This window comes from Danio aesculapii, chromosome 25 (genome assembly GCF_903798145.1).
Source record: "Danio aesculapii chromosome 25, fDanAes4.1, whole genome shotgun sequence".
Classification (NCBI taxonomy): Eukaryota; Metazoa; Chordata; class Actinopteri; order Cypriniformes; family Danionidae; genus Danio; species Danio aesculapii.
The window spans coordinates 17032928-17049069 of record NC_079459.1 but is presented as its reverse complement, the minus strand read 5'-3'; the positions used below and the strand labels follow the sequence as shown (position 1 = coordinate 17049069).

General features: G+C 35.0%; 1 protein-coding gene across 1 annotated transcript; it reads right to left on the bottom strand.

Moving 5' to 3' along the window:
* Positions 1–4502: 4502 nt before the first annotated feature.
* On the bottom strand, positions 4503–13409 carry hapln3 (hyaluronan and proteoglycan link protein 3). The gene is made up of 5 exons (XM_056452144.1): positions 13318–13409; positions 12724–12896; positions 11775–12146; positions 10711–11013; positions 4503–7250 (listed from the first exon to the last, which is right to left on the bottom strand). Exons 2-5 carry the CDS (start codon positions 12890–12892, stop codon positions 6964–6966), a joined length of 1131 nt encoding a protein of 376 aa, XP_056308119.1. The 5' UTR covers positions 12893–12896; positions 13318–13409; the 3' UTR covers positions 4503–6963.
* Between the last annotated feature and the right edge of the window lie 2733 nt (positions 13410–16142).

The window sequence follows — 16142 nt, the reverse complement described above, 5'->3', positions numbered from 1 at the left end:
TGTGAAAGCACCCGTAAAAATATCAATGTCTAATGAGGTTACAGCTTGATGTTGTGTGGACGTTACCACTATGACATCTATTAGATGTTGGATTTTGGTTGACATACCTGACAAATAAATGTCAGTATTTGACGTCAAAATGACGTTGGTTAAGGTCGCTTTTCAACACAACCTAAAATCAACAAAGTCAATGTCCTTTCACATTGTTATTAGACATCAAAATAACATTGTCCTTAGATACTGGTGTTCTAAATATAACCTAATATTAACGTCTTATGACATTGCGTGTCTGCTGGGCTGCCAAGAATGTTTTGGAAACAAAAGGTAAATTAATAGGCAATTGCATCATCACATGACATCACACTCTGCCTATGAATGGTGTCAATAGAATTGATAATGCAGCAAAAGTACAAAGGTATGCAATTCTGGACTGAGCCTCCAAAATTTTCAAAGGCCACTTCCCAGTGCGCATAGATCTGTTTTTGTACTTTTGCTATTGGTTATAAAAACAGCTTTTTTTCTTTTTTTTTTTTTTGTAGAGTACACACAGTAGAGTACTCTGGGGTATTTTTATTGCTTAGAATTGTCGTAAATGTTTGCATTTGGATGTATTAGGACCAAGCTTACTTTAGCTTAACTTTTAGGTTCATACATTTTTATGTGGTAACATTGGCCTTGCATTCCTTGTTATTTTTAGACGATTTAAAAAAGAAAACACAAAGGGTTGTAGGTCATATTGGCCCAAAAGCATGCAAAGATCTGCAAGAAATCTGCCAGAAGCAGTAAAGTTTGGCTTACAATTTTCAACATACAATACTATGATTTGGATGCAATCCTTTTACTATTTAGGACGGGGGTGCTCAACCCTGTTCCTGGACATCTACCTTCCTGCAGATTTCAGCTGTTTCTCAGTATGCGTTCTTCAACGGTCTTGCGTCCTCGTGTTCTTGTGTAACGTCATCATTATCCGCCGAAGTTCAGTTCCAATACTCAAGACCGCAAGTACGGAGGACGCGTGAAAGTTCTCAGATGTGTTCTTGATATCGAGGACGCACTGATGCAGACTTGATCACCGACCTCACCCCAGAAGTCTCAGAAGTCGTTGCGACTGAAGGTGGGAAGCGCAGCATTTTGTATAGATTTATTATTAAAGTTCAGAGATATAACTTATTTGTCTCAGGAGCTTCCCAAAATGAAACAGTGAATATAAACATTACCATGGAAATCTTTATAAAGGAATACACACATTAAGGGTTTTTATTTGCTGAAATCCGTATTAAATTCTGTTTTATTTGTGATGTGCAACATATATTTATTAAGTCTTTATGCACAGTATGCATTGTGAAACGAGGGAAAACAATAAATCGTTGTATGAATGCTGTAATGTTTAAATAATTTTACAGTGCTGTAATGTTTGAAAAAAGAACAGGATCTCATTTCTCACAGGACGCATTCTCTGTCCTCGCGGTCTCCCGAGTTCCTTCTTCCGATGTGACCTGGCAAGACCGGTCTCCACAAGAACACAAGTCCCTTCTCTGCGTTCTTGGAATTGAGAAACAGACTTGTCAGCTCCTACCTTGACAAACACACCTGAGCCAATTAACTTGGACCGGAACATCACTTGACAAATACAGGCGGGTGTGTTTGATATGGGTTGCAACTGAATTCTGCAGGAAGGTAGATCTATAGAAACGGGGTTGGTCACCCCTGATTTAGGACATGTAGTATGCAAATTGGGACAAAGTCCAAAAAAAAAAATAAATAAATAAACATGACAAAAGGCTTTAATGACCACAGCTGGACACAACTACACTTAAGTACTGTAGTATTTCAAATTCTTTAATTAAGATGTCTTTTTTTACTGGTCTTGTTGTTTGCTCTAGTTTAATGTCTTGTTGTATCTTTCTGTGAAACTGTGAAAGACAAATTCCCCAGCTTTTTCTAGATCAACTTGCATAGTATGCAAGTGTTTACTCAGATTAAAAAGACTTAATTTCCAGTATACAGTAGCTGTAATGACAAAACTATATTCGTGACCTTACTGTCACTGTAATTCTGTAGCATTTATTTCATGTGCAATCTATTCTCTTTTTATTAATTTATTAACTTACAAGGCAAAGTGATTCGACTTGACCTTCATAATGAAGTCATAACAATATCAAAACATATCTTTTAGAATTTTGTACCTACCAAACTTTGTATATGTCTGTACCCATATGTAAATGAGTGCACAAGAACACAAGACAAGAGTTTTTACATGGTCTGAAAATATATGTTTTACCTAATAAGTCAATACACAAAATGTCCCTAACAGCATGTGATTGACAGAATTGCTCTGTTTCTGGCCAAATCATTCTTATTCATTTTGCACTCTGTCACCATCAGCTCGATGCTGAGTTCATACATGTACCCCTGAAATAAACAGACTAAATGTGTGTGAATAAAGGTGTTTTCTTAATATCATTATTAAATTCCTTTAAAGACCATTTCTTTTCCACACAATGCTGGTATTGTTCTAGTTTAGTGATAATTTTGTTGAGTTCCGAATGTTACAGAAGGAAACTATTCATGGTAATCATGCAGCTTAGTCAGAACGATTAGCTTTTATCATTTTAGAAAACACACACAACATCAATATGAACATAAATTTGGTTGAATAACTTTAACCCTGATTCTTCTGTCTATTTGTTATTTTCTGAAGAAGAAAAAAAGAAACCAAATAACATTATTACACTATTATAGAAAACTGAATATAAATATATGTTACTCAAACCCATGCCTAACAAATCCAGTAAACCCAGAGAAACAGAATTGTCAAGTGTTTTCTAAAATAGCTGCAAATGTTGAGGCAGGTCAAAAAGGGACATGGGGACATTACTAACTTCTAAAAACTTAATTATACAACTAAAAACAAAGTACCTACTTCATAACATTTTCTCAGGGGGAAAGGAAAACCTAAAAGTGTTTGAATATCCCACTCTTACCTAAAACTGAGCATCTTTATGCATTTAGCGAAGTGGAAAAAGCAAACTAAGAAAACACTGCTGGCTTTTCATGTGCTTTTCCTCCCCCGCCTTCCATCCATGTTTGGGAAGCTGGTGTAAACAAGGCACATCCTTGACGCCAATGGATCATGAAATCCTGTGGAAAGGGTGGCATAATCATTAGGCCTACACACCAAATCTAGTTTAAAGAATAAACAGCTTACGTTTGTTTTTGAAACTTGTTGTGTTAGCTTTAATACGGGAACTCTGACTTACCCCAAAGAGCTTAGAATGACCAAGAGGCGACACTCAATAGAACGTTCCATTGCAACAGCAGCGCCCAGCAACAGTCCCGGATTCCGCCATTTTGAAATAAAAGCGGTCGGCTGTCCAATGGATCTTATTGCTGTCGCAATGGCAAGCAGCTGCTTTGTTTTTGTTTTTTATTTATTTATTTATTTAAAAAGCCCATTAAAGCTGAGAGACAACCTGAAAGACGACAATACAACACTTACTATCACAATCATCAGCACTTTTAATAGTTTATTTTACAGACTTACTTTTACAGCTGTTGTTCTATTGGAATTTTCATTCCAAAATGGCCGCCGCGCCATCTAGTGGTTGTTTACAAAATTGCACTAGAGTGTTGTCTCTTGGTGATTCTCTTTGCTTACCCACAGTAGCGCGCCATCTGTTGACCACGTATACAAATCGACTGTCACCTTGACTCAAACTCTCTCAATCACTAGAACGAGCTCCGCGCGGGAACTTAAGTCTCTGTGATGGAAGTATTTTCATCGTTTCAATGTATCTAAGAAGAGGAAAATGATATTTTCTCAATGGACAGTGATTTTACGTAACCAATAAGACAAAAAAAAAAAAAAAAAAAAAACACACACAAAAAACTAGCAAACACTTTAAACTTTCATTAAGGATTGTATAGCTATGGGGTCAGGAAGTTCTCAGAAGCCTGAATTATAGTTTTTTATGTGTGTTTTTTTTTAAATAAGGAAAACAGAGGTTATAGAGTGGATTCTTTCTTCTCTATAAAATAAAAATGAGGGGAAAAACCCTTAATGTAAAAAAGTAATGCAAAAGCAATTTAAAAGTAACTTACTGCATTACTTTACATTAAAAAGTAACTAAGCAAAATTTTTTTGGAGAGTAACTCAATATTGCAATGTTCAAAAGTAACTTTCCCCAACTTACCCCTGTATGTATATGTGTTATGCTTAGTCTTTAGATAAGCTACTAAATGATTAGTAATTTTTCTATTGTTAGTTTGTCTAACTGTTAATATTGAACTTTTTTGTTTTTCTATTTTTACCATTGACTTTTATATGGGGACCTGTAATTGTGATACTACTTATTTGTAACAATAGAAAAGTTGCTAGGTAAAGTACTACCTAAAAAATAAGTAGCTACCATAGCATAAAAATAGACAGTAGTTTTTAAATTCAATATTGGAAATGTCTCAAAGTAAATACACATACACAGTTTCTGTTGGTAAAAAAAAATATTTATTGAATTTATTTAACAGGAAATTGAGTTTTTTTTTATGACGATGTCTCATATAATAGTAAAAAGTCATGCATATAAATGCGATACCAGTAGATGTCACTGATTAACTGATTTTAATCCATTAAAATGCTACATAATTCAAGCAAATGGATCATAAATGTTTTTAAAGACGGACCCATCACCAAATTTACAATTTAGTCCTAAAACACGATTCACCATCATAGCCCCTTATGAAAATCAACCATTGTTTTACTACAAAAGAAACCAAAAAGCATGGCTTTTGCAATTAAACCACAAATTATTAATCTAATCGTAGTTTAACCATATTTGTAATAAAACTCATTATACAAATAATAATCAAAAGCATTGTTACTGCACAGTTACTATAATAAAACGTTATTCATTTTCATAAGGGATGAAACCAAAGTGAGTTTTAACCTTCATGTTTAATATTTTAAATAATTAAGGTCCAATCCCAATTCTATTTTTGTACCCCTACCCCTTCCCTAATTAGGGAATATAGATAGCGAAATTTAGCTATTTATAATTTTATCAATTTTTATCTTTGCATTATTTTTTTAAGCATGACGATAAAATGCGAATGCAGTTATGAGTATATTAAAATATATGTTTGTCTGTTGTAAAAATACGTATTAATGACAAAAAAATACTAATTTGTGCGTCTCCTTATTCTGGGAAATTTTCTTACCCCTTGGTTTTGAGTGTGGTCCTGAAAAATCTCAGATTGAAGGGCTATCTACCCCTTCCCCTTAGCCCTACGCCTTCAAGCTAAAGAGAATTGGAACACCCCACCCCTTCACCTAAACGCGCAAAACGAGGGGTAGGGGTAAGGGGAAGGGCTAACTGGTAGAATTGTGATTGGGCATAAATCAATACTGGGAATGTCATTTTGCCAAACAACAGAACATTCTAGAAGAATTTCTGGACATATCATATTAAGCAAACATAGATATGTATTTATAGATAGATGCCACATTCGATAGCTCAAACACATCAACACATTGGCCATCTCAGAACAGTCAACATGCTGCTACTCACAATAAAAATCAATGCGTGTTCAAAGAAGCCACAACATTGTGCAGCCTGTTGTTGTAAAAATTGCATTTAAAGGGATAGCTGACCCAGTTTCTTTCTTCTGCTAAACACAAAAGAAGATACAGTATTATGAAGAATGTTGAAAACCAGTAGCCATTGACTTACATAGTATTTTTGTTTCTACTATATGGATGTCATTGCTTACACTCTCCAACATTGTTCAAAAAATCTTGTCTTAACCCAGGCTCATTCTGAAAATGTACCCCTACTGTATATACAAGTCAGGAGAGCACCAAATACGTCCCAGGAGCTACATTTTTTGGCAGTTTTTGTTTTCGCAAATCCACCAGAGGCCGATGTGTGCAGTTTTTGAGATTTCAAATTTCTCTTGCGAGTTCCATTCGTGCCTGCTGTTCTCACGTAAATCCACCAGAGGCTGCTGTCGACTGAAAAACAGATCGACTGACCCACCCTCCTCCTTCCCTAAACCCAACCAATAGTGTTTTAAAAAGCACCAATTGACCCGCCCACTCACTTCCCAAAACCCAACCGACAAAAGCAATCCAGGAAAACAAAAGCCCTAGCCTGATTTTTACCACATTTTCAGATTTTACCACATTCTCGCCCTGTTATTTACTTATTTTATTTTTTGGCTTCTGTTTTCGTCGTACCTGCTTTCTGGAGCCATTCTTTGCTGAACTCGAACCTCGTCAGCGTGGTTATCTCCGCTCTGCATTTCAAGTCCGCTGACATACGTGCCGAGCAACTGGACAAACTGGTAATAGCGGGGAAAGCCGTCAATACGAAGCTAGGTGGTCAGCTAGTAAACTCGAAAAAGGAGTCATACAGCCCAGTAGTGTTCATTTTTAAAGACGAAATGCAGCTATACGTACCTCTGGCGATATAATTCCTGATCTTCAGAAATGTATATACAGTATTGCTACGTTTTCAGAATGAGTCTATGTTGCTTTGTGTTCAACAGATTAAACATATTACTAAAAGTTTAGAACAACTTGAGTGTGAAGAAATTATGAGCAAATGTTCACTTCTGGGAGAACTATCCCTATAAATTCCACAGTGTTCTTTAAATATGTAACACAATATGGTATCATTTTCTAGTATGCTAATAATAGTTTATTAAAATCATCTGTTGAAGTCTTGTACATTGTTTATTAAGTGTTATAAAGTGTTTACCGACTGACTTTGACCATTGGCATATGGTTTAATGTAGCATTCCATTAAAAAGACGCTAATGAGGCATCTATGTATACACATCTATATCAAATAAAGACACACACAGTAACAAACACAATATTATGATTCGAATATCAGTAGTGTAGAAAAAGTACTAAACTGTCCCATTTCACAGAAGTGTTTATACATATTACATGTATTACAGAGTTTACCAGTGGACTTTGTAGCAATACACGCCATGTTTTAAATGTTTGGGAGGAAAGCCAAAACTGCGCACTCCTGGTTCTGATGTACCACAGTTCATCCTGGGGTGAACGATTGGGTAACGTACACTACCATCAGCCAACCAGCCCGCGTCACACTGATCCAATCCCACAAACCTCCAGGCGGCGTATAACTGGCCAACTTTAGCAATATGACCTCCGTCAGTCTGACAGGCCTCCACCGCCTCGCTGAAATTTAGTTTGATGGGATGTTGCAGAAAGTAGACCTCACCTGAAGTTGAAGAAAGATATAAGGTGACTTGTCATGATACGTTTGGTGACTTGAATACATACATTACTGGTTAAGAAGGCTGGAAGTGGTAAACTGGTTACTTCACTTTTTATGCTGTTTGCTGACGTTACGGTACTTTTTTCTCATCAGCTATGTACATTAGAGTTTTACGTCACATGTAATGATATATATAGTGTTTATTGCATTACTTGAGTGTTACAGTCATGCATGTCCATCAAGCACATTTACATTGGAATGGCACCTTGGAATGGAAAGATGCATTCTCTATTGATCAGCCAATTTTAATGTGCTATTTTTCCATTGTTTTTATTTGTAAATACCCTTGATGGACATGTGTGACTGTTACACTCATGTCTTGGGGCTTTTGCTGCACCTTTACAGATGAGAGCTGTATTTTTAGGATGCTGTGTCAAAATTAAGGAACTTTTACAAGCAGCACTATTCATCGATGTCAGTTCCAAAGCTGTAAACCAATCAGAACTCAGAAATGAGGAAAGCTCTGCCAGCTACAGTAACAAGTTGGCATGACAGCAGTTTTATTTGACTGCAACATGACAGAGAAGGCACTTTTTTAAAAACCATTCCTGAATGCTGCATTTCTTTTGAGTTTTTTAGATGCAATAAGTGCAAAGGAATTTATTTGTTTCTGTGATTTATTATGAATTTTCAGAATAACTCAGGTATTCAGTGTCACATGATCCTTAAGATTCATGATCCTCAGTGTTGGGCAGTAGCATCGCTACCAGTAGTGACGCTACTAGCTTAACTGCATTTCTCAGTAGCGTGGCGGTAGCGTTGCTACTTTGTATATCAAATAGCTTTTCAGTAGCGAAAGCTGTTTTTTTAGTAAAGTAGCGCAGTAGCGTCCACACAAGCTACATTTACCAATTGCGAATAAATAAGTGAGGGCACAGATATTCACAGAGCTGTGAGGCCGGTGTCTAGCCAATGAAAGTAAATCCATATGATGGCGAAAATTATGATTTATTCTTCCTGTTTTACGATGGTCGACAACAAACTTTTTGGTGCATTACTGCCACCTCTCGCTCTGGTCGGTGATGTCGCCAACCAATTAAGCTAACACATATAATATAATATAATATAATATAATATAATATAATATAATATAATATAATATAATATAATATAATATAATATAATATAATATAATATAATATAATATAATATAATATAATATAATTTAATGCTTAATATAATATATTATAATATAATATAATATAATATAATATAATATAATATAATATAATATAATATAATATAATATAATATAATTTAATGCTTAATATAATATAATATAATATAATATAATATAATATAATATAATATAATATAATATAATATAATATAATGCTTAATAAAATGCTTATTCTTAAATATTTTCCTTTAATATAAATTACTATAGTATTTTAAATGTGTAACACCTGGTTTTATTGGATTTTTTGTTTTTGCTGTTATATTCTATCATTTGTTTCTGTTTGGTACAGCATATTATTTTCAGTAAATAATTAAACTGAACAGTTATGCCTCAAATGTTTCATTGACGGTTTTATTGATCACTAAGATATGACTGACTTGGATTTAAGTAGCTTCAATTTAAAAATGAAAATTGCAAAAATATCTTAGATGTAGCTAAGCTACTTTTGGCTTTTAGCTTACCTTGCTATATTTGCCAAAGGGTAGCTTTTAGTGAATTTAAGCTACATTTTAAGTAGAGTAGCTAATAGCTTAGCTCACTACATTTTTCAAGTAGCTTTTGCCCAACACTGATAATCCTTCTAATAGGATGTTTACTGTAAAAAGATCAACTGTAAAAAACTGTAAAGATGCTACAATAAAGATCTGGAACCTGATTAACAGTACATTTTCTTTATATATATATATATATAGTTGAAGTCATAATTATTAGCCCCTCTTTGAATTGTTTTTTTCTTTTTTAAATATATTCCAAATGATGTTTAACAGAGCAAGGAAATATATATATGGCAAATATAAATATATATATGGCAATTAGACTGCAGATCCGCCGCTGAGACTGCAGCTCTGCACAAGACGTTTGGCCAGCGGAGAAATTAAAATGGTCGTGCCCAACTGAGTCTGGTTTCTCTCAAGGTTTTTTTCTACACTTTCGCCAATTAGTGAAGTTTTTTTCCCTCTCCGCTGTCGCCACTGGCTTGCATGGTTCGGGATCTGTAGAGCTGCGCATCGTTGGATTTTCTCTTCAGTGTTTGGACTCTCAGTAGTGATTATTAAACCACACTGAACTGAGCTCAACTGAACTGAACTTAAACATTACAAACTGAACTACACTGTTCCTATTTACTGTGACCTTTTATGTGAAGCTGCTTTGATACAATCTACATTGTATAAGCGCTATACAAATAAAGGTGAATTGAATTGAAAAAGGTGAATTGGTTAACCATAATTTCACTTTTTATGTTTGTTTGTTGGAGTATAATAGTTTATATATAATGTTTATTCTATTACTATAAAGTCTTGCGTGTTATTGCATTACTTTAGAGTCATGATGGTGTTTAGTAGTTGTGTGAATGACACTGAGCACCTTCTATATTAGTATGCTTCTCTGCTTGTGGGAAAAGGTGTTCATGATGAGCTTTGGTTCATCATAACTTTCTCATTTTGCTTATGGTTGTGTTTTTGTCTGTGTAAAAAAGTGAAGTTGTGTAAATGTTAGTACATCAAAACATTGGTTTATGACTATAAATGAATGAAATACAGTAGTTTACAGTACAATGTTTGCATTTCTTTTACTTTCCTACCATAATTTGTACGGTAAAATTCTGGTAAAAAAAATTAAATTACAATAATTTTTTTACAGTGTGCTGCTAAATAAATATTTATTATTATTATTATTATTAATATTATTATTATTAATATTATTATTATCATCTGTGTTTGGTCTGCTATATATTTATGTGTAAACTGTAATATGTTATCATACAGAAGTACCAGTAAAACTGTATTTACTTTAATTTATTTCATTATTTCTTTATTAAGAACACATTAAATTGTTCAAGTCTGAAAGTACAACATTTATCATATAAAATACAAAAAACGTTGTCTTTTTTTCTTCATCCTTCATGAATAAAATGAATCAAAGACCAATCCAAGACTAAATCTAAATACAACGACATATCAAGGCGAACAGCTTTAAAACATATGCATGACTGATTCAAATGGGAATGAAAGCCATTTTTTATAATTAATCCTTGCTGGCAGGTTCATCCAACTTTTTAACATCAACAAACAGTCATAAAATAAAAACGTTTTTCAGGATGAAAATTACAGCCACATGTACAGTAACTTGAGGAGAATCTACCAGGAAAAGATTCATGAAGCCACAGCTGGAAAACTTAAATGAATCTCCACTTGTCAGCATAAATATATACAAACATGTTACCTCTTATAGATGAAGTGAAGCAGAAGGCATCAAACCGGTCCAGATCTTTGTCTCGAATGCCATAGCTCCGTACACCAGCGGCCATGTTGGTGCCTCCACAGGCCTCTCGGGGCACTGAGACAGGATACTGAGCCGTCCCGTCAGTGAGCCATCCAGCGTTACACCAGTCCAGCCCTTCTTCCCAAGCAGCAAACAGCTGTTCAAAGGTGGCCAGGTGTGCATCCTGCTTCTCACAGGCTTCTTTAGCCTCGTGATAGTTCATCAGATAGCGCCCCCTGGAGGAGTAATAGGGGAACACCACACCTGTGGAGAACAAATTGACGGATGTTGTTTATTCTGTTTTGAGAGTATTTTGTAGGTCTAGTCAATAAATAATTTGGCCGTTACATTTTCTATAAATTAATCTAAAAACAAACATTTTATAAATTTGTGTTTTATAGTTGGCTATATGAGCAAAACTGTTTGTTATATTCTGTAATCTTTTGATGAGAAAGATCTAAATGACAATATTTTTATTTGAAATTTGAAAGACAGACCTTTGTAGAATAAAGCAAATATTAAAAAGTTGCTCAAACCCTAATAAATTTGAGAATTTTCAAGTGGTCACTCATTTACTAACAAGTAAAATATTTTACACTTACATATGTGTGTGTGTGTGTAAGGTGTAAGTGTAAAAATTTTTACTTTTAAATTAATTATTTAAAACATAATGATTTTACAATTAAATAAATGACTAAACTAAATAAACTGTGTATAGTGTGTATTATAAAAACTAACACATTATTTCATAACTTAATCAAATTAGTAGGCCAAATTGTTATCAATAAAACCCAAAAAATATATATTTTATTTGATGTGCTAATTCTATATTTTATGTTTTTGTTACTATACTAAGTATTACCTTGATATGAGTATCTAATAATAATAATAATAATAATAATATTAATAATATTAATAATATTAATAACAATAATAGCCTCTATATTAGCATCTATAGAATTGTAGGCTACTGGCTGTTTTAGTGTAAAGGTAATTTAAAACGATAAGGTTTTTTTATGACTGACCTCGAAACTTCAGTTGCATGGTGACGCTCTCGTCCTCCAGACCATCTATAATTTCGCACCGGTAGCGGCCGGTATCGTCGGACTGCAGCGGGTTGATGACGAGAGACGCGTCGCCCGGAGCGCTACGGCGGAGCCGCACGCGTCCTTTGAAGTCTCCGTAACTCCTGTGACGTGTGCCGATGGCAACCATGACGTCATGCTCCTGACCCTCACCGTTCACGGGCTGCCAGAACCACTTGACCCGCGTCCTGCGGGGCGCACTAAGCGCGGGCTCGTAGCGGTAATGACACGGCAGAGTCACGTTACTGCCCTGAACAGCGGACACCAGAGTCTCCGGAGATTCAACATGAAGACGGATCTTGTGTAAGTAAACTAAAACAAACAATAAAGGAATGTATGAATATGTGAAACTTTGTTTGCATTTTAAAACTCATTTCTCATTTTATTATAATTTTTCAGTTAATTAAAATACAATTTTAGATAAAAAACGGATTTTTAAAAAGCAGAAATAAACGTAATGCATTTTTGTAGAATATGGTCAACACAAAGCGGATCAAAAACTTTTATCAAAGTTGTCCTAAAGCTATTGAACAACTCCCATTCTCAAGTCTTAACACAATTTTGAAAAAGTTTTTTGATCCACTTCAAATGTTGACTATACCTTTAGGCTATTCAAATAAATCCAGGTCCATATTTAACCAAATAAAGATACATAAGAGTTCTTTATAAAATATTCTTTATTGAACTCAATGGTTCCATGAAAAAACTTTAACATCCATGGCCATTCCACAAATTGGCCTATTCTTAAAATAATAATAATATCTTTTTAGGAACTTTTGGAACCAAAAATATTTTAGGCCTATATCCTATGACATCACTGCGGAGGCTCCTTTTTGGTTCTACCACAAACCTTTGTTTTAAAGTGCAACCCATAAGTAAATGAACATACTCTCCCCATTGCCGTTGCTGTTTCCATTTCCAACTATGTCCTGATAATAATAGCCATTGGAGAATCGCTGCGCAAAGCTTCCGAGGACCAGGTGAATAAGAAGAACCAGCAGATGGCGTAAAATCCACATATTCACGGTCTTTCCCAGTGTCCCGGACACTTCCAACATGGTCCTTGAATTTTAGCACAAGGCGAGATATATGTAAAACCAAACCAACAAACAATTCAAACGCAATATATGTTAATCTCACTTGTATTGTCGCATTTGCTAACTAAAATACAGTCATTTGATTTGCTCGTCATGGCCTAAATATCATCAGTTTCTACAAACATGAAGTTGCTGCTGAATAGACGAGAAACAAAAGTAAAATGATAGCCTACATCAAACTATTAAACATTACGCGATATACGAAGCACTTGTAAAACAGTAACATACGACAACAATAAAACTTAGGCTACAAATAATACAATTTTAAACACAAATAGGCAAACTATAGCCATAACCGAGTCTACATCGATTCATTTGGCAATATAGTCAGCGTTTATCGTGAACAAGCATATTTATCAAACAACGATAGCATGTTCGCGACTTACCAATGCAAAATAGTTTCTCAGGCTCCTTTTGCTACAACTACTCTGTTCATCGTCCGAGGTCAGGAATAATAGGCTCTCTCTCTCTCCTTCCCTCTCTCTCTCTCTGTAATAATATTGTGGTGACGTCACTCAGGCATGTCTTTTGAAGTCTCGCGAACAATAATAATTGTGGGGTCTACAAAGCAGCCGGGCTGCCGTCCATCATCACGGTATAATTTTACAGCACAAGGTGAGTTGATGCTTTCCCAAACCTGGAGCTTCATGAGTTCAAGGTGGGAGTCAAAATATATGCACTCATGTCTCGTGTTATGCGGGTTTGACACAAAACATTCTTATAATGGCCAGAGTAAATGTCTAATAATATACTATAGTTGATAATAATAGACTATCACATACATCTTTTCACATTCCCAATGTACAGTGTTATAAATAATGTATGGTTAAGTGAAACAAAAAGCTACACTTAATTAACCTTGGTTTAACTACCAAAGAACAGAAGCGTGCACATAGTTAAACCACTGTAACCACACATTCTCTGTGGTTATAAACGATGCACCAAAAACTACTCTTTTACTATACAACTGCTTCATTTTCATGCGAGCTAAATCTGTAAAATAAATGTATTTTTCTGACATACAAGAAACACAATCAGCCAAAATGATGACTTACTTAATTTATGACTTAAAAAGTTGAAATGATGACTTGCTAATTTGATATCATGAATCCTCGAAGTTTAATATGTGACTTCAAAAGTCCTAATTATGAGATAAAATGTGAATTTATGATTAAAAAGTGAAAATTATGACAATCAGCACTTTTGGTTTCCAGAACATGGTGGCACGGGGGCTTAGTGGTTAGCACTGTCGCCTCACAGCAAGAAGGTCACTGGTTCAAGTCCTGGCTGGGCCAGTTTGCATCTCTGTTTGGAGTTTGCATGTTCTCCCTGTGTTTATGTGGGTTTCCGCCGGGTGCACCAAGTTCCCACTGTTCAAATACATGTGTGAAGTGAATAATTTAAATTAGCTGCAGTGTGTGTATGTGTGTGTGTGGGCAGGGGCAGATTTAACCAATAAGCGAGGTAAGTGGCCGCTTAGGGCCCCAGGAAATCTGGGGGCCCCCAATAAATATCTAGAAGTATAAATTATACCAATATAATAAATATACCTATGTATAATTATTGTATACATAACAAACTATATATAACATCATTTTCTATCATATTTTGTATAGTGAGAGAACTTTTTACATAAATATATAATATTTAATAAAATATAATATTATTATCATAATGATATGTAATAACAATATTATATAATAATAAAACATCCACCACCCCTAATCATGGAGCAGTCCAGCAGTCAAATTTCTAAACAATTTATATTTTACTATTTTTGTTGTAAATTTATTTTAAGAAAACTAATCCTTTAAAATGTAGAGATTGCATTAAGATAAAACATAGAAAAGAAGATTAATTTAAAAAAGCAGCAAAATAAATAGAAATTAAATAAAAGTAGAAAGGGTACATTTCAGGGCTTGGGCCCTATGGCTCGAGTTGCCTAGGGCCCCAAATTCACTAAATCCGCCCCTGTGTATGGGTGTTTCCCAGTACTGGGGGCATCCGCTGCATAAAACATATGCTGTAATAATTGGCGGTTCATTTCTCTGTGGCGACCTCTGAAATAGAGTCTAAGCTGAAAGAAAGTGAATGAGTAAATGAAAGGTTCCCAGAACGTCCTCTGTTGGTGAGTTATGAATGCTTTCTTTACGTAAAAAAAATCCTTCAATCTAGGTTTGAAGAATCTCCCAGGAACATTTTCTTTTCTCCTTAAGTTAAGGGTGTCCAAACTCGGTCCTGGAGGGTCGGTGTCCTGCAAAGTTAAGTTCCAACCCCAATCAGATGCACCTGGGATAGCTAATCAAGCTCTTACAAGGCTTTGTAGAAAAATCAACATGACACTGGCCCTCAAAGACTGAGTTTGGACAACCTTGCTTTAAGTCGTTATAAAAAAAATCCTGCAGCTCTCTGGGAAAGTTACTGGGATACCGTTTTCTTGATTCCCAAAAAGTAATCTAACTGGAACCAAACAATGTTCTTGTGTTTGGAAAAAAAACGACTAAATAACAGCATATTACTAATAATATATCCAGAGTTGTGCTGAGTTAATGAGCTCACAAGTCATTAATCCATGAATTAGATTGAATTGACATTTTTAATTTAAAAAACTTTGACTTCGTACATCATGATTTTGTTCTTGTCTGATTCCTGTTACAGTGCTGTTGAGGACTCTGCTATTCATTCATATTTAGAATGATTTTTGGATTTCTTTCATCTTTGGTGTAAACGGGCCTCAAGAATGTGTAAAATAGTTTAAAATCATGACGATCAATATTTAACTTTCTTTTTTACAGCCATTAAGAAAAGCAAAACTGAAACTCAACAATAAACTGTTAATGTGTGTAAAATTACTCACCAGAAACATGACTGCTGACCTCTGACTGAGGTTTGCACAAAGATTGCTATGGAAAAAGGCAGTGGCTGTAATTCCACTTCTCCTCAGCGAAACCCCCAAATGTGTGCTATTTTTCCAGTCAATAGCTGAGTAAAGTATCCGTAGCCCTGCAGATGTGAATTTTTCCTCTTATTTGTGATCACCTGGGATTAAAAAGTTTGTTGTTCTCTGTCAGCACACCTCTGTCCGGCAGCCAGGAGTGCTCATCTTTTATCTCTTCCCCAAATTCTGACCTTTTCCCCTTGTTATTTAGTGCTACAGTTGATGGGAGACCTAAATCACTAAAATGAAAGAGGAAAGGACTGTTAGGCGGCC